The following is a 24,602-nucleotide window of genomic DNA, read 5'->3' as shown; positions in this document are numbered from 1 at the left end:
TTATTTTTCTCCCCTCTCCACTCCACCCTTCCCCTCCACACACAGCCAATACAACAGATATAAAATGCGTTTTTATTTTGAAAAGAACAGTGCAGAAACAATCACAGGATTACATTCCTTGACCATATCATACAAACCCAGACACCAGAGAATCATTTGACAATATATTTTGAAGCCACCTGTAAGTTGGTACAACAAAATAATGTTAACAGTGTTATGCAGGCACCACCGTCTATTAAGGGGCATACATAATAAAAATACTATGTTCAAGAGTTTAAAATCACATTCATATCACTAGGTATAACGTTTACAGATCTGTTGCAAAGACAAACATAAAACATGCTTAAGGTAACATAACAGAACATTTAAAAAGGTAACAATAAAACATGGTTAGCATTTGTCGGCTGGTTACCCTTAACAAAATCAAAGAACAATTTAACTTCCATAAATAAGGTCCAGTAAGATACAATTGGTATCAGAGTTTACAGTATATACATTAAAAGCCCTAGTGAGTAATGAGGCTTGACACCTTTAGGGTATGCTTGCTAAAGAATATTTTCAGTTTTTAAATTACCATACAAAAAAGCACACAATGAAGTTACCATCTGTATTTTCCTGAACTAGAGAATATAGACAAAGGAAAAAAAAAATATATCTAAAAACAGATCTGTCCAACAGCCAGAGGGATGGTTCTCAGCTGACTGCCTAGTTTCCTGTCCAAAAATTGTCCTATATGCAGTGAAGGGAGGGGCGTAGAGCAGATGGCTTACATGCTCTTGATGACAGGAAAGTAGCTATGAAAACCGCTTCCTATTGAAAATACACCAAAAAGACATTGCAAGCCTGGTCTTACTTGATTCACGTGGACATCTTTGGAGTTACACCAGTGTAAAAATGGGGTTTTGAGCAAAATCAGAATGAGGCCTGAAATCAATCTCTCTATATAGTGTTTTGTTCCTGTACTAGTGTAGCAGTTGCTAATTTCTGTTTCCTGTCGAATTACCAGGATCTTTCAATCATGGCACCACTCATACAAGTGACTCCATTGAAGAAAGTAGAATTGTTTACGTGTCTGAAGACAACTCACAACTAGGTTTGATTACTATTGGAAGTACAGTTCTAGCTGGATATTTTGGTTCTATGTCTCTAGAGGCTGGATGTTGATCAAGGGATCTATTTGTAAGCCTTATAGTATTAATTTTAGGAGATGCTCTCCACTTTAAGTGAAACAGGTTTTGAAATATTTGCTGTCAAGCAGGTATCAAAATATCTCTATTATATATCTTTTTTTTAAAGTTAGTCATATGGCCCAGTGTTCTCTAAAGTCTAAACAAGTGTTTGATAATTCTTTACATATTCAAAGTGTTAACTAAGATTTAGCCTTCACGAAATATTTCTAAGGCAACAGATTTTACAAAATTAGCAGTATAGCAAAACAGCAGCTTCTCTCAACTACATGTTGTAAGACAAGTGATTTAATTGTGGATTTTTGGTACAGCATATCCAACATCAGTCTCATCTACATAATCATGGAAATATGGGAGTAACAGCTGAAGAGGCACCTATGATCAACTACAAGAAAAATGAAATATCTATGCTCCTTTTCACATCTTTTAAAGAGAGAGAGTCTAGGTCAAGCAACAGAAAAGTGCTTTCTTGCCTTCAAGGGCTATGGTATCATATACAAGGAATTTTATATATTTATGTAAGCAAGTTTTAGTTAAAAACATGCCTAGGCTATTAGTAACCCAAGTATATCTTTGGATACCCAATATATTTTCAGAGATAACACTATCTTTTTAAACATAAAAGGATATGCTCTAAAGAGGAAACATGGGATTTATACTCCCCAAAGGAAGATAGCATTTGGGGCTTATATAAATTGACAGTGACAATTGCAGTAAATTCTCCACCCTATGCAGTTTAAGATTGATTGTTTTGCATTCTAATTTTGGGGGGAAAGGTCAGAATTAGAACAAGAGAATTAGCATAGAAAGTTAGACAGATGGATTTATTTTACAAAAAAAGGGGAGGCTAATAGTAGGTTTCATAATGATGTAAAGTATGTCAACAACAAAACGTCGAAGAGCATTTTAAGTTCAAACTTTTTTTTGCTGTCACCTTGAGTAGGAGTTTAATCCTGTAACAGTTCAGGATAGGCAGTGGTGCTGCCACACACAAACAGGTGAGTGGCTATGCTCTTAAGCATATGATTTATACTGATATCATGTAAAGGCTGCAACCAATCTTTGAGGCAAGTTAATGAAAAAAAACACTTAACATTTTCCCTAGTGCTGATTTAAGTTTTTCAAATCACTGGATGGTAAAACGCACACCCCACAAAACAAAAAACACCCTGTTCACAAACTTCCATAGTTCAAAAAAGTAAGTATTTTCTACACAATTGCATTTTTAAGGATTATTTGAACTCTGGTTATTCTACTCTGGCAGTTCTAATTCTCTCCATAAAAGTGCTTCAGCTCCTGATTCAGGAAAGCACATTGGCATACTCTTAAACGCTTTGCTGAGCTGGAGACCTGGTGAACATTTTATGCCAGGTCTAGAATCTAGGGGTAATCTTAGAGACAGACTCAACCCCCTTGACGATGTCACTATGGAAAAACCTATGCACCATGTGAACCCTTAAATTTTGAGATTTAAGTGGTGCACTGGTCCATGTTTGGGCTCCTGTCCTGAGGACAATGTCACCTGTAGAGGACGCCTTGTAACATGCAGATTCCATAGGCGACAATGAAGGATTTAAGAAGCTTTTGATCACAGAAGTAGCTGAGACATCATTTTAGAGCAATGTAAACATGCCCAGTGTAAACTCACTGCAGAAATGGTTTCTATATTTGAAAAGAAGTTTTTGATTCAAGTACCACCACACCAGCCTTCCTTCATTTTTCCCCACAGATACATTTGGAACACCCTTAAAATCCAGGCTAGAGGTAGAAAATAAGACTAATTTAGAACAAATAAGATATGGAATAAAAAGAGTAACTTTGGCTAAGAGGACTTTCAGCTTTGGGGCGTGGCTGGGAAGGAAGGCTTGTCTAAAATATTTCCTAAAGAAGTTTTGTGGACTCTCAAAATGGCAGTTTTCATGCAGCAGAGCACCACTTATTTCAGAAGCTTAAAGCAATGACTTTAAGACAAGTGTATTTACCCGTCTGCACTGGTATTCTTCTTACCCATTGTTCCACCTCAACAGATGGAAGTGAAGGCTGGGGTGAAGGCTACAGAAATAAAGATTTTTATAATATATAATAAATACATTCTAAAATAAATCTTCATACAACGCTGTGGTTGCTTAGTGTATTAAGCAATGTCACATTTTTACATTCATGTTTGAGATTAGAAGGACAAAATACTTGTAGATCAGGAAGAAATAATGGACTACTACCTGGAGCTCAGAAATGATTTCTGACACTACAGTAAATCAAAAAGTGAATTGAGCATGGATGGAGATGATCAAGAAAACAGATGAAAGACAAAAATCTGATGACCTCTGATTTGTATAAAGCCTGGAGGTTACCTAAGAAGAGAGATGATGAATTTAAAGACATACCGGATTCAAATCCAACAATTAAAAATAAATCAGCATATTAAATCCAGCAACAGAGTCCTTGAAAGTCAGAACTATATAGGTTTGGCAGTATTGTCATGCTGGGTGCTGCATGTCATTCCTTGATTAAGTAATTACCATGCTCAGGGTTGGTTTATGCATAGCGCCATGTATAACTGCAAACTCAAATGAGCACTGCCTAGAGCAGTGGTGTCTGAAGTGGGGGCGCGGCAGGAGTAGCAGCTTTTTTTATTTTTATTTATTTTTTTTGCGCGCTTCGGCAGTTCGGGCGGGAGTCCGAGCGGCTTTTTTTTTTTGTGTGTGCGCGCGCTTTGGCACGGCAGAGGGTGCGTGCTCAAAATTTTTACACTGATGGGGTATGCAATCAAAAAAAGTTTGGAGACCACTGGCCTAGAAGCGTGTTACAAAAAGGGTATTAAGGAAGGGAATTTTGGAGGAAGGCACACATTTCTAGGAGAGGAGACAGAAACCAGCAGGACACAGGGAACAATGTGTGAATTAAATTTAAAAACAAAGGTTAGCAGGAGCAGAAGGTTTATACTGATATTAAGTACTTATGTATACGCATGTATAACTGCAGGAGTCATTGTTCCAATACCCTTGGGATAGTTAACCAAGCTACAAGCCTTCTGTGTTTGTACATAAAGCAGATGTTGAGCTTCTCATCTAACTGTGAACCACATAATTTATGCAATAGCAAAATTGAAATACTGGAGTCTAGATTACTTGAAAATGAGAGTGGTCACTCTTTGCTGGACATGGTACATGAAAGTGAATTCATTTTAGGGCCATGTGGTCCTGGGGGTATTTGAAGGAAGGATTATGCTCAAATGCAGTTCTCCAAAGAATATTGGTGTAAAAACAGGTTTTGCAACTGCTAGACTCTGTAGCAATTCAGAATGAATACCTAAAAGTTTGAACTGGTAAACAGTAGTGTCATGGCAAGGGACTGAGTTCTCTCTACTTCATCATCGCATCTGTGTAGAAATTGAACTATTCTATTAATGTCTCAGCTGCCACCTGGACATTGGAAACTAATAGTTGCACAAACAATGAGTCACAACCAGTCATATGTCACTCGGTATTGTCAGCTCAGTAAGCTATCAGTTATGGAAAAATTACTGAGTGGGATCTGTGCATAGTGAACCTCCAGTGAGTGAAAATCGAAAAGGCTTCAAACTGCAACTGCAGCCCTGCCCCCTCTTTTCTTAGAGGAAGGGGTTAAGGAGTATAGGAGCTGGGGCAGTAGGGTAAGACTTCACTACATTAGAGTTCCACTGGATACAGGCACTTTAAGAGCTTAAGACACACTGTTCTCAAGATAAGCATTTCAGGGTAGCTTACAGTAAAAGGACACTAGCATGGGAACTTTCACACTTCCATCGCGTGCAGCAATGGAGACATCTTCACTGACATAAAGGAGTGATTCCTCAGCATCTCAATCACCCATTGAAGGGAATGGGGAATTGCACCTGCTCCGTAGTTAGGATAAGGCCCAAAAGGCTATTACACGAATATAGCAGCCTTCTCTCCACTAGAATGTGACCCTAAAAACAGTGGTTAGGAGGAACAAGAAGGGTGTGAGGAAGTGGGGAGACGTAAGAAATAAGCAAGTTATCCAGTTTCTTGTGGAGAAAATGAATCTGGGGAGTTCTACAAAGCAGTTCGTAGCTGATTGGAGTTTATTTTTTATACAAGTTGAATGCTACCCTGCAAAACTTCCAGTGTATCTAAGGGGTAAGGTATAGATTTACTTTCCCCCCCCTCCCCTCCCTCCACACTATGGTTTGGTGGCTACCAGCCCATCCATATTAATATCTGAAAATAATTTATGGCGGCAGCAAGACAGTGATAATTAAAAATTGATGAGAGCTTTTTGGATGAGCTAGTACATTAAGGCAATAGATACTATACCATACTCAACTGCCTACCGTTCTCAAGTTGTGATTGTTACACATTCAACCCTCAAGCAGTGGAATGTCTTAGAACAGTTCAATTTAGCAGGCCAGTTCTGAGACAGTCCTTTTCCTTGGGAGTTGTCAGGCAATGGAGTTTAATGGGGAGGACTATAGGGTCCTGCTGTAGAGCAGTCTACTTTGGATAACATGAGGGCAAAAGTCATGTTTTCAAGCGTGCTGGCCAAAACGGGGATACTGTTAAGTGGGGGTGATTCAGCATCTTTAGGCTGCTTTGTAATTGGGGGTATGAACTCCTCACAGCTTTGCATGCAGTAGTCTCCCTAACTCACTATTCTGTTGGCTAGCAACAGCCATTAGAATTCTCTAACAACTTTAAGACTCTAAACACCAACTTATGTCACTTTAGGAAATGTATTCATACTGAAAGTAAATAAGTGAGCTATTCTGAACTAGGCTCCTCACCCTGTTTGAATGGGCAAAACCAGATACTGTAAATTAAGTACTGATTCTACATGGTTGAGGATTTTAAAAAATGAGGAGGCAGGAAATCCCAGGTTACAACCATTCCCACCCTTATCACAGTCTTTGGAGGACTTAGCTGAACAAAGCTCTGGTATTGTTTAGTATTAAAAAGGAAGAGAAACTCCAGTAACTCAGTTTCCCTCAATTTATTTTGTGGGACTGTGCTTGAAGTTTAAACAGCCTACTTCAACTATTTATAATCTTTGCCTAGGCAATAGCTACCAATTATAACAGTGGCTGTCTTGCAGCCACTGAAGTTCATGCGTAACGTGTGCTTTGGCTTACAAAAGGGCAGCAGGTATTTCAGAACTTGCTGCATAGGGTATGTCTTCATTTAGACACTTAGCAAACTGAATTTTTTCTCCGATTTGTTTATAGTGGCTATTTGGTTACTCACCTTACAAAAATGGCTTCCCTTATTGTCAGACCATCTGCCCTGTCTACATGCCAAATCTTTCAGTAAGTATCATTGGGAGGGATGGGCAGGAAGTGTGCTGTCCAGTCACCAAAGCAGCTGGTAAACCCTCAATATTTTTCAAAAAAAAGGTATTGAATCAGATAGTTTGTGGACTAGCCACCTGGTAAGCTTAATTGGTTCAAAATCACAGTACTTCAAAAACTAAAACTGAAAACCCTCACATTTGATTTAATTTTAAAGCAGCAGAAGTCTGCCTCCCTTCCACCATCTCCCCCAACCCAACCAATTTAGTTTTGCTCTTTGGTAGAGCTCGTCTGTGAAACATTTTTCCCTGGAGTGATTTTTAAAAATTAGTCTGGAAGTACAAATTCATGGAGTCCTTAGAACATCTTGTTAGATCCTTACCTATTTAATAGAAGTAAACCCTAAATATTTTCTTATACTCTCTGCTTTTAAATGAGAAGCCAGTGATGAGAGAGAGACATGCTGTTGTAGAAGAACTCTCATTCCTTCTCTCAGCCACACTCAGATACACTGAGACAATACAAAAAATTACACATTTTACCTTCCTGCTTTACTTTTTAATGCAACTGGTGGTGCCTTCTAATTACCTGCCATAGCACCCCACTTCTATAGGCTCTACACAATACAATACATTTTATCTAGTGTTAGATCACATTTAATATGTTGGCATTCCAATTCCCCACTCAAGTATTTTACAAGGAGGGTCACTTTCTAGTCTATTTTGTATATGCGAAAATTGTGCTCATTTGAAAGCAAAGCATACTGGCAACATCACACAATCATGGCAGGTGGTGAGTTCCCAGTCAACAACTCAATAACTTTTTAGAGGATCAGTAAGTGCTATACAATTTTTGCAACTCTTTTAGACAGTGACACCATTTTCACAATTCCCCGTGCACACCCTACCTGATGCACACAGCCTGTTTTCTGGTGTTGAACACTGAATTTTTCTGACTAGCAAAGAGTGCTTTTGCTTATAGTGAAATTTGTAAGACACACCACGAAATGCATTCTGCTGGCCTCAAACAGCAAGTGTTGCCACTTTTCCATGTAGTGCTGGAATTTGAGCATCTTCTCCCTATCCCCCCTCATCCTCCAAAGCCCGTTTGATTATTTACGAGCAACACAAATAATGTTGCACGTTTCCCTGGTTTTATTTTTTTTAAAAATAGCCTCCACCCCTTTCTCCTCACACATAGCTTATTATCAGTCAGTCAGTCACACCATTACTTGCTTTGTGCAAGTAATACACCACATAACATTCTCTTTACTCATATCTCCACTTTAGCAGATGCATGGTCTCTGATGTAAATACAAAATAGTATAAAGAAGCAAGATTCAATTAAGACAGAGACCTAACAAAGTACTCCCTTTTTAGTTTATCATGATATCCAAATTATTTATCTTTCCCCTCCTCCCCCCATACAAACAATAGTTTTCTCCTTCCAAAGTAGGAGGGAACATCTCTCCTACATTTTCTAGCCTGATTGTATTAAGATGAGGGCGCTTTTAGATCTTCCATGGTGCCATATCAGGAATATTAGTTCCAGCACAGAAGCCTCCCTGAAAACTCAGTTCTCTGGAGAACAAAAACCCAAACAAGACAACTTTGTTTCTGTGCATGGCCAGGTTTGAATTTAGTGGTAAATCAGCCATTTTCAGATCAAATATTTGTATTGGTTCTCACAGTTTAGAGTGAAGTCTAGCAGGCACACTTCTTCTCCTCTGGCTTTGCTGAATCTAGCTTCCCCGAGCTTCCTCCATTGGCTGTGTCAGATACTTGTGTCTTGTCAACACATTGTTCCATGCGCTTCATTATCAAGTCCAGGAGCATTTCCACAGCTTTATCCACGTTTTGCCCAGTAGCTGCACTTGTTTCAAAGTATGGTATGCTAATATGTAGGATATGAAAAAAAATTAAAAAGCTCATTAGAAAGGGCTTAAAATGAGAGATAGGCCCCAGAGCAAAACTCTTGATCCAAATACCCTTGAACAATTTTCTTGGTGGGGGGGGGGGGGGGGGGGGGAATAGGGAATTTTGGAATTCAAATCTGGCTGGCCTTTATTGCACTAAGTGGGCTGAACAAACCCCCAGATCTTTAACATAGAGAGTTGGGGAAATGGGTATTAATATCAAGGTAAGTTTTGCATCTTGAACCAACTGCCAGTTTTAACTAACTTGAAAGTTCTGGCTTCAAACCAGAATGGCAGCATTTGCATAAACTACAGCTGAGAGAAACAGGCCTTCATAAAAAAATTTACTTTTTCCAAGGTTCTGTAAAGAAGAACTGCAGTGCCGTCTCATAGAGAGATGGAACAGGAAACAGAGACGTATTGACAATCACTGTTTAGTGCATTCAGGAGCATTTCCAGTTAAGTTTCTACAGTCACCCTCCCTCAATATTTGGCAACATGTATTTCCAGGCTTCAGAACTGAAGTATCTGCAAATTTGAAGTATTTTATACTTTTATTCACAGGCATTTTATGTCACCAGAAGTTTCCAGGTGGAAAGTGAAGACAGTCTGCATCTACAGTAGCTCTCAAGGAACATGGAAAATGCCATATCTCCAACAGAAGCATTTATCTGAAGGAAAAAGGTGCAATAACTATCTACTAGACAGTTAGGGAGAAGGCGACCCATAATGGGATAGGATTAAATTTTTCCTGTGGTGAGCAAGAGAGTTTTAATTTCTATTTGAAGGTTTTGTTTTTGGATTCTATTTAATGTAGCTGTGGACAGTATGAACTTTGCCTCCAATATCCTGCGTCTGTAAGTTCCACAGGTAGATTCCTGCTTTACAGATTTTAAATTGTTGCCTTTTGATTTTAATGGAACGCATACGGAGAACAGGTAAGTAGAAGTGGCCAAAAGGATTTTTAAAATATATATACACCCTCTTATCTAATCTTTTCAGAGAGGAGTTTATAGTCTCTTCATAGGGAAGTTTTCCCATGTTTCTGATCATTGTTGTCTACCTCACAAATCCCTCTATTTCTTCTGTATCCTTTTTGAGATGAATGACCAGAATTGAACACAGCATTCTGGGGTGGGGGCACACCATTAGTTTATGTTACAGCAGTACATTTTCAGTATTGCTGTCTTCTCGTTCTCTATGCATTCTAGTATTTTGCATCAGCCGTCAAACAACAACAGCAAGCAGAAGTTCTCATTGAGTGATCACCCATTATTACCAGTTCACTTTTGAGTTGTTACAGTCCATTTAGAGTGTAGCAGTGTGTATGAGTAGTTCAAATTATCCCTTTCAATGTGAATGAAAATATAATCTAACAGTGTTCTCTAACTTGTCAAACTTTTAAACATGTGGACCACTAATTTCAAAGTGTGTCAGGGTGGGCAGCACTGTAGAAGATTTTGCACACCAGACTAATTTCTATAGCATATCAATGTATGTAAATCTCTAACCAACCTAACTGGTTTCCCAAATTTCAAAGCTGCATGGTGGCAATTTAGGTTTTAAGAACATTACACTGATGTAGAGATCAGCTGGAGTAATTTTCCATCACAATTTACTTACCCATATTTATCTGCAAGGTCTCGTGCTTGTCTCTCATTGACTTCCCTCTGATCTGATAAGTCAGCCTTGTTACCAAGTAATACTATATCGGGATTCTCACAATATGCATTGGCTTGCAGTTGACCTAAAAAACAAAAAACAAACCTAGAGTAAAAAGTATTGAAATGCCACTAAGGGCCAGGATTTTTTGTTTAAAAATAATAAAAAAAAATGAATTCTTGTACCATATGGACTTTTCATAATACATTGGCTCATTAAAGTAGTTTTCTACAGGGGAAAATGGAACAGATGTGATTAGGAATTTATTTCCAGTGAACTAGTCACTTCCCCTCCATACAACCTAGAGAAAGAGGAGAATCAAATGCAAAGATGTGTTCTACATACAGTACTTCAGTCTACAAATAACAGACATCAGTACATTTTGGTTAGGTTTCCTTTAGTACGGACAGACATTTTCCTATTCAAAGAAGCCCATTAGGAGATCACAGAAATAAATTCCAAATGCTTTTCACAAGCAGTTATTTAGAAATTTGAGGCCAAATCTTCAGCTAGGCTGGAACTATGTAGATCCACTGGTTTCAATATTTAAGTAATTGCCTTATCTCAAAAATTGGGGGTAAGAAAAGATGAGTAGCTGCAGTATATATTATGTGGAAGAAATTTAGAGGAGCAGTGTGGCAAAGGAACCACTGAAGCAGATAGATTCCAATGCATTAACTTTTCCGTAGCCAAATAGCGGACTGAAGTGGGAGCATGGCTATTGTTATTTCTATCAATAAAGCTATAGCTTGCTATGAAGGGATTTATTTGTATTCCCATATTGCCTTTCACAGTGTTGTTCTTGTACACACAGGCCAGAATACTCCCAACTAGCATGCAGAAGTTAACTAACAAACAGCACGTTTGAATTATACAGAACCTGAAATTAAGTCTGGTCACCTTTTGCATGTTGTTTTTTCCTCCACTATAATAGCTTAACCAGTACTGGACAAGATCACACACCCACACCTCCCTATCTTTTAAACACCTTTATTTTAAATCAGGATGATCCATGCTCTCTAGCAATTTTGGTTTAGCCCTCGCTTCAGGTTCTCTCACATGTTGCTTCTGCATCAGATATTTCTGCCTTGCAAAATAAAATAAATAAAAAATAGCCCCCTCAATTGAAATATGCATAAAATACACATATATTTTCTCATTTTGTTTGGTAGGCTGTGTTTAAAATCGGATGAAACACCTAACCAAACCTTAGGCACTGGACTGTATTAAAGACCAATAAATATCTTTTATACAAATAAAAATAAAAGTAGAAAAATCAGAACAATGCAACACGGCCCAAATAGTGATAATACAAAATGTAACAGTCCATAACCAGTACATAAGATCATAATAAGCACATATATAGTATGATTGATTTTATTTTACAAGTCCCCAAAATTGACCACCACAAACCTCTTCATACAACCTCCAACCCGTCCCAGAAAAGGCCAGAGGAATAGATGTGCTTTGCAAAATGCTCTGAAGTTTAACAAGTTTATGTAATTTTCCCAGAGCTGGGACTTCAGAGCCCACCTACTCAAGCCATAGGTTTATGACCACCTGAAAAATATTGGACCACTCTTTGAAATTAACATTACGTAAATGAAGACATGCAATATACAGTAACCTAAAAACCACAAGAAGTTGCAAGCTGTTCTATTTTACTTACTCATCCAGTTTCTGACATTTAAGAAGCTCTGTTGACTGGTGAGATCAAACATTAATAAAAAGCCCATGGCATCTCTGAAAAATGCTGTGGTGAGACTTCGAAATCTGAAGGAAGGAACAAATAAGCAGCCCTGTTAACACAGACTGACCTCTAATATTACTAGGTAATCATTTTTAGTGAATGACTTATTGGAGAAAAATAAAACAAACAAACCAAACAGACAACCATCCATCAAAGGGGAGATACAAAAAAAGCTGTTTTTGTATCTCTTTTGCAACAGGCAGTTTTAAAAAAATAAAGTCCAAACCCAGAGAAGTTGCACAATTTATCAGCCAAATGTTTTCATAATAGTCAAAACCCTGTGGCCCTCCTTTTGACTAGATTTATCATAACTATCAGTAGTTACTTATCAAAGTGGGTGTAATTTACCAGAGGATGCTTAGATGTGTGAGAATGTTACGTTGTCAGTGACGCATTGCTAGTTCAAATTCTCTGTCCTTTGGACTAGCCTAAAAATTAACATGTTGCTTTTTAAAAATCACAAGAATACAGATGCATTGAGTGCATCCTTAATCACTGGGACACAAAATTGGTTCAATTGATGAACATAAGAAGAGCATTGTGAGGAAACGTTTACTTGATGGATAACCACCACCTAATATGGCAGAGATTAAAAGTATCTGACCATTTAATCATAGTTTAGAATAAAAACAGTTTACTGGGAAGCTCATCTACAGAGGCCCTGATTTACCTGTAGTTGACAAGCTGAGCTCAATGAAACTTGAGTCATCTCTGAATGCACAAAGCCATGGACCCAGCACCCAAAATATAGCCCCAGTTTGCTGCCACAGGACCACAAGCCAGAGTCTCAAATAAATTAGGAAACCAAACGCATTAAGAAACTTTCCTACAGAGCTAGAAAATAGAAAATGGAATTCGGTGCTCTGTCTTAAGCCACCACATAATCTGGCACACCTATCAGTAGCAGATGTGGTAGATAAGATACCCCAGGGCACATGCATCAAAATTAGAACAGACTACTGCTGCTGAAGACAGCCACGCATGAGGTTTCCCAATGACAAGTTAGCTGCAAGAGTGCTACCATAGGATCTCTTTTGTAGAAGTGATGCCTTTGACAACCACATTTAGCCATACTGTATAAGACAATGGGACAGATTCAAACCAGAAAAATGGGTGTGTCTTAATAGAGGCCAATTTTAATATAGCACCACAGTAAGTGTGCTCGCTATCTACAAAAAGTATGAAGACAAGGTCCCTACCTTGAGGAACTTGTAATTTAGACACAACACAGACTATGGACACAGGGATAGGTGCTTTAGCTGTGATATTTAGCATGCATCCAGTTCCTTGTTTGCCAGTCATTTATTTTGTGTGACCTCTCTCAGGGGAGGTCTAGGGTACAGAGCCTATGAGGGTCAGGAGGGCTTGAGTGGATAGAGAAAAACAATTTCCTTCAGTGCTTTCAGGTTCCCTTTAGGAGCATGAAGACAGCTTGTACTCATGGTTTCCCCTTCTCCATTTAATGAGTTGTTTTAGGCTGTTTCCCACTCCAGTGCCTCAATATTGTTTCCTGTTACATGACTGATTTCCCTTCTCCTGCCCACTTCCTGTCTCTAGGCACAGCCAATATTTAATCAAGAGTAGGCCAAGCCATATACTGTATGCTAACAAACCACCATGAACTTTACTGCTACTCCAGAGTAGCTGGGGGAAGCTTACAAAATAAGTGAATACAGTATTTCAGTATGATCACAGCAAAGCAGCAACAGTTTAAAGTTATCTTTCAGGATCAAGAGATGGATTTTTGTTTGTTGTCAAAACCAAAATCTGTGACAGAAGATGAGTGTTTTTTCTGACTCACCTATTAATTTTTCTAAAATTTAGACAGAATTCTGATTAACTGGATATGAGATGCTGAACTCTGTACATTACCTTTCCTGCCCAGCGGTGTCCCAAAGCTGTAGATGGACCTTAAAGGTTTTTCCTGGAGATCCATTTGGTCCTCTGCTATTGTATATCTGACAAACAAACAGAGTAGAATGAACAAAGAAGTAGTCTTTTGCTTAATTTATTAATGTCTTTCCCATTACTAAAATTTACCCTTAGCACATAGTGCTGTACTGAAACAAAAAGATTCTTCAAAAACAAATGGAGAATAAGTTGGTTTATTAACTATAGCTTATACTTGCTAGAGATTCACATTCACTAATATTCCACTTCAAAGGGCCTCTTGCAAAACAATATTTCAAAACCAGAAAACCAATACTGTCTTCTGAAGATGATTGAGCATACTTAATACTGCCATTTAGATCCTGATTCTGCTCATTTCATTATACAAAGTGTGCTGAAATCACTTCCTAGATTTAATTTCTTTAATATGGCCTGCTGTGCATTAAAGACCTGCTTTTTGCAAAATGCTCCATTCTGGCTATGGTTAATGCTTCCAAAACACTTCACAATGCCATGCAAGCACTTTACATACACTAGTGAGTTTAGGCACTTCCCTTTGAGTTAGGCAAGTATTAACATCCAGGGTTAGAGAACAAGTCAGTTGTAAAACTAGTAATAGAGCCCAGATTTCCTGATTTCCGATCCTATGCTTTATTATGATTGCTATTGTGCTTCAAGCAAACGAAGAGCATTCTTATCTGAAGGCAGAACTTTTTTTCTACATTGTGCAATAAAAAAAATATCCATTTTTGTCAAGGTCTGTGGACATGCACAATAGTTGTATTCTATTAAAACAGTGGCAATGAATGTTAGTACACATGAAAGGAATCAGGTTGACAGCACGGAAGATTGTTATCTTCCATTTAACATTAAGGAACAAATACACCACAGTACAAGCTAGCCTACACTGTTCTACAAGTGTAGAACTGTAGCCTGAAAGGGTCACCTATAAAGGCATGAAGATAGTTCAATCTACAGCCACATTACTAAAGTGAGTCAAAGAAGTCAATAGTTTGTGCTATAGACACCTTGGGAGTCAGTATTTACAGGGGTTGGCAACCTTCGACATGTGGCCCATCAGGGAAATCTGCCGGCGGGCCACGAGACATTTTGTTTACATTGACCGTCTGCAGGCACAGCCCCCGCAGCTCCCATTGGCCGCGGTTCACCACCCTGGTCAATGGGAGCTGTAGGAAGCGGCATGGGCCGCAGGGACGTGCTGGCTGCCATTTCCCGCAGCTCCCCTTGGCTGGGAACGGTGAACCGCGGCCACTGGGAGCTGCGGGGGATCATGCTTGCAGATGTTCAACATAAACTAAAATGTCTTGTGGCCTGCCGGCGGATCACCCACATGGGCCGCGTGCTAAAGGTTACCAACCCCAGATCTAGTTGACTGAGCATTGGGCAGGAGTATCAAGACATGGGTTCTACTTCCAGTTCTATCATTTAATTGGTGTGTGATCTTGGGCAAGATACTATCGCTGTGCTCTTTCCCCTTCCATTCTTTTTCTGTCACCTTATCTCTTTAGGCTGCAAACTAATTTGTGGCAGAGGCAGTCTCTGTAATGTGTTTGTACATCAGCTAGCTAGCACAGTGGGCCCCACTGGAGGCCTTTTGTGCTAATGTAATGTAAATACATAATACCCCACTAGGTTACCAGGCAGCCATCTGAGGGCAACAGCTTCTCCCCCACTCCCTTCTAATTTTGACTGGACTCAAGCCAGAAACTAAAGCAGAAAAGGCATTCTCAACACACCTTAAACCTTTCAGGAAGAGGAACTGTATACATTTACATAAAGCACCTTCTCAACACTATTGGAAACTAGAAGAAGTGAAGACATTGACGTCTTGAGAAACTTACCACACGTTTTTCCCGAAAGTCTATTCCTACTGTTGTGATGAATTTTGGGTTGAATTTGTTGTCGGTGTATCTGTAAAGGAATGTTGTCTTCCCAACCCCAGAATCCCCCAGGGCTAGGAGTTTGATCAGATAGTCATAGTCCCCATCAGTCATAGTGCTGATCTTTATGAACCTGCAGAGAGAGGAAGAACTGGTTTAAAAACAGTGATAAAGATAAGAACATCCAGACTGAGTCTGACTAATGGTCCAACTACCCCAGTATCTTGTTTCTGACAGTGGCCAAATGCTTCAGAGAGAATGAACAGAACAGGGCAATTTTGAGTGATCCATCCCCTGTTGTCCAGTCCCAGCTTCCAACAATCAGAGAATCAGGGACTCCCAGAACTTGGGGTTGCATCCCTGACCATCTTGGCTATCCTCTATGCTAGAGGTGGGCAAACTAAAGCCCGCGGGACCCTCCTGCCCAGCCCCCGAGCGCTGCCCTGGGAGGTTAGCCCCCGGCCCCTACCCTGCTGTACCCCCTCCCCCGCAGCCTCACCTTGCCCCACCGCCGGTGCAATGCTCTGGGCGGATGGCTATGAGCTCCTGGAGCAGCGCAGCTGCAGAGCCCGGCCTGACCTGGTGCTCTGTGCTGCACAGTGGCGTGGATGGCTCCAGCCGGGCAGCACGGCTACCTGTCCTGGTGCAGCCGCGCTGCCAGCCACCAGTGCTCCAGGCAGTGCAGTAAGGGGGCAGGGAGGGTTGGATAGAGGACAGGGAAGTTCGGGATGGTGGTTGGGGCAGGGGTGTGGATAGGGTTTGGGGCGGTCAGAGGGTGGGGAACAGGGGGGTTGAATGGGGCAGGGGTTCCGGGGTGGTCAGGGACAGGGAGAAGGGGTGGTTGTAAGGGGTAGGGGTCCTGGGGGGGGGCGGCAAGTCAGGAATGAGAGAAAGGGTTGGATGGGGGGCAGTCAGGGTCAGGGAGTTCCCGGGGCTGTCAGGGGACAGGTAGCAGGGACGGTGGATGGGGCAGGGGTCCCGGGGGGGGGCCTGACAGGGAACAGTGGGGTTGGATGGGACAGGAGTCCGGGGGAGGAGGAGGACATCAAGGGGCGAAAAGCAGTGGGGGATAGGGGGAGGGGGACGGGCCATGCCTGGCTGTTTCGGGAGGCACAGCCTTCCCTAACCAGCCCTCCATACAATTTCCGAAACCCGATGTGGCCCTCAGGCCAAAAAGTTTGCCCACCCCTGCTCTGTGAAGTTGTCTAATTCTTTAATGCCAGAAGTATAACTGGGTTCAACAAATGAATTCTTAGTATACTTAATTTTAAAACAACTTTGTTCATTTGACTGAATTAAATTGCTGTTGTCTGTACTCAAGATTGTCTGCTAAAATGTTTACATAGGAAGAGAGCAGAGGAAGGAAACCTTTAGTTTTAGCCCATGTAACATGAGAACTCAAATCCTAGTTTGAAAGTTTTAGGGCATGGCCAAGGCTAGTCTAATTTTTAAATCTTGTGAGTTGGTGGAGGCTGGGACAAAATTTCAATTATACTTTCAAACACCTCAATTGAGTCAGAATTTAATGCCAAAAAGGACCACCAGATCATCTCGTCTAACCTCCTGTATGTCACAGGTCACCACCCCCACGCAGCACCCATACACAAACCCATCAATTAACATTATATCAAAGTATTACAGCCCACAAGAGACTAGACCAGCGGTTCTCAAAGAGCAGGTCGGGAGCCCAAAATGAGTCACGATTAGGTTTTAATGGGGTCGCTAGGGTTGGCTTAGACTTGCTGGGGCTCACTGCTTCAGCCCTGTGCAGCAAGGCTCAGGTTACAGGCCCCTGCCTCAGGCTGAAGCCCTGGGGCTTGGGCTTTGGCTTTGACCCCCACTCCACCCAGGGCGGTGGGGCTCAGGCTTTGGCTCTACCACCTGGGATGGTGGGACTCAGGCTTCAGTCCCCCATGGGGTTGTGTAGTAATTTTTGTTGTCAGAAGGAGGTCACAGTGCAGTGAAGTCTGGGAACCTCTGGACTAGATTATGATGCGCCACAGACCGAATAGAGGTACCTTCTGGTACCCACAGGGTAACACCAAAACTCAGGGATACAACCTTCTCATCAACCCATTATTTTACTGTAAATTAAAAGAAAAAGGGTAATGCAGATGTAGTTGCATGTTCTTTAAATTCCTCTAATCCTATAAAAACAATAATAATCCTGTTAATCGTTCAATGGATATGCCATCTGTACTCAATCTTCACACTGAAGAAGCTCCCACTCGCTAAGGTTTACACTGTTTAAAAATCACCAACACTGTAGGAAAGTCACAGACACACTCTTCTTCACATCACTTAGAATATAATTGGGTAACAGAGGAAAACGGCATAGTCTTCTCTTGATGATTTGGTATGCAATAGGCCTTCCAGGCTAAAATCAAAACATTCCTCTAGATTGTTGGATTATTCCTACGAATGGCTTTGTAAACTTCTCTGAATCGTACAAGTTGTGTGGCCTGTTCTACAGATGCTTCATGGGGGGGGGGGGGGAGGGGAGGGACGAGGAGGGTAGAATCAAACTTAGCTTAAAAACCAATTTACCTTCATGTTCCAAAATGGGGAAAAAAAGATGTTTTCCTTTTCCAAGTACAAGAAAGTAATTTGTATCTTCAAGATCAAAGGAGACAGTCAACAGGAAAAAGAATCTCAGCTCAACTGCTGTATGTGATCAGATGACACTATCAGTGCTAGACTCACATACATAGGTAGGAGGTGGTCTATTTTGCTACTCCATGATTTAAGTTAAATTTCAGTAAGCAACTGTCCAAAGGTCATTACTAAATGCAAGAACACATCTAAAGCCAAGTTTACTCTTTGGCATGGTTATATGGACAGAAATGTGTCTGTCATGTAGATTTCAAGTGGTATATACTAGAGATGCGTGAAATTTTTAGGAGGAAGTTTTTTTAAAACTTTTAAAAATATAGATCTGGATAAACTGAAGTATTTCTTGGATTTGTGTTGAATTCACCAAATAGTTTTGGCTAATTAAAAAAAAAAAAAAAAAAAAAAAAAAGGTGACATTCAAAAACGTCAAAAACGTCAAAAATATTTCATTTCAAAATGACATTCCATTTTGGAATTTGGCCACTATAAAAGCCAAGAAGCACCCTAAAATGACCAAATCAAAATGCAACACCCAAACTGTTTCATTTCATTCAAAATGAATTTTCTCCTCAAGTTTTTAAACTTGGGGTGGGGGGGGGGGAGAAGAGAAAGATTTTGGTTCAAAGCGAATCAAATGTTTTTAGGATACTTTTTGGTTCAGTCCCTGTGACCAAGTCCCAGGGAGCTTCACTGAGGCTACTCAATTATGGTGAACTGCAAAGAATGGGGCAGATAATCCTCAAAGCTGGTGAATATTCCAATACTTAGATTTGCCAAGCCAGCACAAAACAGCTTCTATAACACCTTACTGGTTTCCCAGAAGCCACCACCACAGTCCCCTTAAAGAAACCCAACCTTAGGCCACCACCCAGACACCCAAGTCAAATATGAGGAGGATTACTGAAAATCTTATTCGTTAACCTGGGAGGTAATGTGTCCGATCCTTTGGGATTGGTAGAACTTTAATATGATGACTATTTCAGATCGTACCCAAACGCATGCTTACAGCCAATTCTTATTAACTAAACTAAAATTTATTAAAAAAAGGAGAGAGCGCGAAAGTGAGTATTGGTTAAAAGATCAATATACATACAGACATGAGTATAGGTCTGAGATCATATTCATAGTAGAGATGGTGAGTTTTGTAGTTGCAAAGAATTCTATCAGAATTAGTCCATAGGTTTAGTCCAATGTCCACATTCAGGGTGATCCAGTTAGGACTGGAGATCTGTCTTGTGACTTAAGCTTCCCCTGCATGAAGCATCAAGCAGATCTGATATAAAAAGGACCCAAAAGGTTTTTATATAGTTCCAGGCCTTCTCTTGACAGAAGAGAGTTCTTAGGCGAACAATAGGCAATCATGGAGATTTTGAAGTAGACCTATTTCCTAAGCATCACTGGTAATTAGCTACAGATTAACATAACACAATTGCCTGTTTTTCCACCATTTGCAGGTGATTTGCTGTAGATTTCAAAGAGATGAATAGAGTGATATTACTCTGTTTACAGTTCATTTAAATGTTAAAATGTCTTTTTGATTTCTGAATTAACAAAGAATGAGGAGTACTTGTGGCACCTTAGAGACTAACACATTTATCTGGGCATAAGCTTTCATGGGCTAAAACCACTTTCCACTTCATCAGATGCATGGAATGGAAAATATGCCAGCAATGCCCCTCTGTCCATGTACACGTACATGGACAGAAATCAGATGTCAAGAATTAACAAATTAAAAAAAAAAAAAAAAAAAAAAAACACACACACACAAAAAAAACAGTCAGAGTACACTTCAACCTCCCTGGAGACGCAATTACAGACCTAAAAGTCACAATTTTTCAACAAAAAAAACTTCAAAAACAGACTCCAACAAGAAACTGCAGAACTGGAATTAATTTGTGAACTGGACACCTTTAAATTAGGCTTGAATAAAGACTGGGAGTGGATGGGTCATTACACAAACTAAAAACTATTTCCCCATGCTAATTTTTCCCCCCTACTGTTACTCACACCTTCTTCTCAACTGTTGGAAATGGGCCATCCTGATTATCACTACAAAAGTTTTTTTCCTCCTGCTGATAATAGCCCACCTTAATTGATTTGTCTTGTTAGAGTTGGTATGGCAATCCCTGTCTTTTCATGTTCTCTGTATATACACATCTTCCTACTGTATTTTCCACTCCATGCATCTGATGAAGTGGGTTTTAGCCCACGAAAGCTTATGCCCAAATACATTGTTAGTCTCTAAGGTGCCACAAGTACCCCTCGTTCTTTTCGCTGATACAGACTAACACGGCTACCACTCTGAAACCTGAATTAACAGAATACAGCACAGACAGGGACTGTTTCATATACATTGTTAACCTCTAACAATATATATGTAAACACACAAAAATTATCTACCAAAATGTCTAACGGTTGAATCTGGGTCAATTGGCCAGAAAGGATTAAGCAGCTTGCAAACTATGTGTCACACTTTGTAGAAGGTTTCAGAGTAGCAGCCGTGTTAGTCTGTATCTGCATCTGTATCTGTATATGTATATGCATCCGAAGAAGTGGGCTGTAGTCCACGAAAGCTTATGCTCTAATAAATTTGTTAGTCTCTAAGGTGCCACAAGTACTCCTGTTCTTCTTTTTACTTTGTAGAAGATTCATTGCAATTATAGAACAGTGGCAGCAACAATGATTTGCATGGTCATACTCTAGTCAGATAATGTCACAGTATCCAAACAGAAATAGTTCACTCAGTTCGACTCCCTGCCTTCCCTTTTCTCCTTCTACGTTCCCCCGCCAAAAAGAACAAAAATAATTATTAAACCAACAGTATTAATAAAGTTTTAGTTTAATAGTAATTGGAAATGGCACGAGGAAAGTCATATGTTCAGGTAGTTACTTGCTTAGGGAGCGTGTACATCCTGATGCCTCCACTAAATTGTTTAAAAAACATATATGGTAAGTTATTCATATATTGAAGGCAAGTAAGAATTTTGCATAGACTCCAAATAGGTAATGTTAACACAAAACCAATCATCATTTAAATATAAATGCTCAGAATTTAATGTTGTGTTTCTATGTCTAAAGAGAACAATGGACTAGATCTATGGAAGCTGCATCATCAGACACCTCTGCTACAAATATTTAAATCATTAAGTTATAGAGGATAGCACTGAGTCATGCAAGAGTGAGAAACATTGAACAAGATCTGCCAGGTCTGTTCAGCTTGCACTGAGCATATGCTCTTAGAACTAAATAGCTGCAATAGTAACACTTCTGAGGGACTTCCTTTGCCCCACACAACAGCTGTCTAATCTTGTTACTTACACAGTAGGGCCTTTGCAGGTTGGCAGAGTTTATTTGGGGAACCCAAATACAGCTTCAGCAGAGAGGAAAGTATGGTTGCGAAGCCTCATCCTTTTGTGACAAGGCATATTTTGTTTCACTTCTCTCTCCGTCAGCCACCCGGATCACTATTTGCTGGGCACACTACCAATCAATAGAAGCATTATTCTCCAGACCAGGACAGGAACTACAGTATGCCAGGAATCATGATCATGAAAGTGGTACAGTAAATCTCTAAAGTGCTATGTGTACTAGCTTTAGTTATAGAATTGGAAGTCAATATCAAAAATATTCATAGGAGCTGACTGATTCTCCTCTTCTTTTCATAGAATTCATGCCCAGAAGGGACCATTGTGATTGAGTCCAACTTTCTGTATAACAGGTCATAGAATTTTCCCCCAAAATAATTCCTAGATCATCTCTCCCCCAAAACACCCAATCTTGATTTAAGAAATTGCCAGTGATGGAGAATCCACCCTGATCCTCGGTAAATTGTTCCTAAAGTTAATTACTTATCAACCAAGGACAGAAACTGCTCTTTTGCTTTCTTTGCAGTAACTTGAGTTGCTGGATCTGGTTGACCAGACCTTGGAGGTATGTTAGTTACTTCATCATACTTCTCCCTGCCACTTATTTATTCAGTTACTCCCTCTCCTTATGATGGCAACCTCAATACCAGGAACTCCCTCCGTCCCCCCAAGCAATAGGGAAAGATGCAGCACCCGGTGGCACTGGTTCCCGCCTGAGCAATTCAGGTGCACACTACAAGGTCTAAGGTGCCACCAGACTCCTTGTTGTTTTTGTAGATACAGACTAACACGGCTACCCCCTGATACTTGACTACAAGGTCTAGCATCTTTCTGTACTAATGAATAACTTCAGCAGGACACTGTGTGGTGAAAGCATGAGAGTGGTATGCAAAGATCAAGTGCCATTTATTAGTAGCCATGGCTCTTACTGGTTTGGGAAAAGAGATGATCACAGTTCTTAACAGTAGTTCTGACCAATTGGGGTCCCAACTAGCCCTCTGTTGTGGTTAATTTGCAGGATGCAAGCCCAGAGAGTCCTGCAACCAGACAGTGAACTCTTAATTGGTCAATGCCACGCTAGTGTATGTAACTGACGGCTAAGAAAATGCATTTTTGCAAGATGGTGAACATGTTCACCATCTGTTCTTGCTAAGAAGCACTTATGAAATTTAGACATTGGCTATGGTCCCAAATCTGACAAATTTAAAAAAAAAAAAAAAAAAGTCTTCAGATTAGCATCAACTTCAAATTTAAGGCACCATAGTTTAGCAGTGAAAACAGGGGTGAATGGAGATTCAGTAGACCTGGATTTCATATCAAGTTTTGCTGAGGACTGGTTGCATTATCTTGGGTATTTAAAGCAACAGGGAAACTATCCGTAACAATGTTCCTCAGCTCAAAGGTCATGACCCCCAGGAGTCCCAAAAGGCAAATGGGAAGGAGGGGGTCATGAGGCATTGAAAATTCTATTGCAATTTAAAGCAAAGAAAATCTTGTTCCCCATTCCCTGTGGTACGCTCCATCAACCTCTCAAACACACACGAATTATACGGGCCTATTGTTATCAGATATGTTTTATTCTTACTTTTATAGTAAATCCAATGTGGTTTTCTATTTTTATTTATTTATTTTTACTTTGAATCAGGTTGGCAATCCCTTAAGAAGCGGATAAATAAAATAGGGGTAACAATACGTATCTACTTTTGTAAAATGCTTTGAGATCATGAGAAGAAAGACTATGTACGTGCAAGCCATTTTACATGGCCTCTCAGTCTTAGTACTCTTCATAAGTAAAAGCTTTCGCTTCCTTATGAATAGAGTCAAGTGAATCCTTAGTGTAGAAGAGATTCTATTCTATTCAAACTCTTGTATTGTGTGCATCACCATGGCATCTGAGCTGGATTCCCTGGGTCAAATTCTGTGCTCAGATACTCCTATTTGCACCAGTGTAATTCCAGTAGTTTTAATAAGAACAGAATCTATCCCCCTTGGCACATGAATAAGGAAGTGCCAGCTTGCTTTAACTAACAAATTTTGACCAACCTGAAATTCAATTTGTTTTCATTTGTTATCTGTATGGCTGTGAGAGCTTCCCGAATACAATACAGTTTCGTCTCCATACGTGCTCTTTGACAAATATGAAGCAGCCCAGTGACTGCAAGAGGCTATTTGGCATCTTCTAACTTGGGAAAGATCAAAAGAATTTTTAAAAGTCTAGCAGCATTAGTTTTTGAGATAGTCTATTCACAGACAGCTTGGTATCTCCTTTGTTCTGTATATTGCAGAGAGAGGACAGAAAATTCACTGGATCATTTTAGTTCTTGCCAGAGTACAACAAGCCAATTGCATGACAAGAAATTCTACAGAGTTTTTCCCTCATCCAGCATGCATGTCAAAATATGGAGCCGAATTACATGGCCTGAAGTACGGTTCTTTACAACCATAATCTCATGTGACCTATTAGATAAAGCAAAGAAAGAAAGGCATCTTGGAAGTGGCCATTATTCATTCACAATCTCAAGTAGAGGTTGTGTACTCTACACCTACTGTATACAATTTTTGTGTACTACACCTACTGTGGTGCTCTGTCCTCCACTATTCTGAGCCACTTATTAGAGGCTCATAAGTCCACTTTGGCCTTGGCTAACAGAGTTGAATCTTCGATCAGGCAGAATGGAGCATTGAAAACTATCTATAGACTCAGCATTAGTCCCGAGCTTCATGTTGCTTGAAAGCAGTGTTTTAAATTTCTCTATCAAATAAAAAGGTTTCAGTGTACAAAGTGGATGGTCAAATGTACACGTATGGAACTACAACTTACTACTCAGGGTCTCATCGTCAGAATGCATTGGATCTACAGGTGTTGGACAAAGGATACTACCAGATTAGCAAACTGGGTGTGAAAATTAAGTTTATGGGTCTACTGACATGAGTGCATGTGGAAGACCACGACCAATGGCATCAGGTCATCTCCACTCAAAGTCTACTGATAAGCACACTAGAGGCTGTGTTGATTGAGGGCACAGGTGCTATAA

General features: G+C 40.1%; 1 protein-coding gene across 1 annotated transcript in view; it reads right to left on the bottom strand.

The window, feature by feature from the left end:
• Window positions 1-58: 58 nt before the first annotated feature.
• RAB27B (RAB27B, member RAS oncogene family) overlaps window positions 59-24,602 on the bottom strand; it is a 183,804-nt gene continuing 159,260 nt past the window's right edge. Inside the window, exons 3-7 of the mRNA XM_034774302.1 lie at window positions 15,551-15,722; window positions 13,671-13,756; window positions 11,718-11,821; window positions 10,010-10,133; window positions 59-8,364 (exon numbers count right to left, since the gene is read on the bottom strand). Coding sequence (XP_034630193.1) covers window positions 8,175-8,364; window positions 10,010-10,133; window positions 11,718-11,821; window positions 13,671-13,756; window positions 15,551-15,703 — 657 coding nt within the window. The 5' untranslated portion in view covers window positions 15,704-15,722 and the 3' untranslated portion in view covers window positions 59-8,174. The remainder of the gene's footprint in view (window positions 8,365-10,009; window positions 10,134-11,717; window positions 11,822-13,670; window positions 13,757-15,550; window positions 15,723-24,602) is intronic.

This window comes from Trachemys scripta, chromosome 6, assembly GCF_013100865.1.
Source record: "Trachemys scripta elegans isolate TJP31775 chromosome 6, CAS_Tse_1.0, whole genome shotgun sequence".
NCBI lineage: Eukaryota > Metazoa > Chordata > Testudines > Emydidae > Trachemys > Trachemys scripta.
This window is presented reverse-complemented; position numbering and strand designations above follow the sequence as displayed.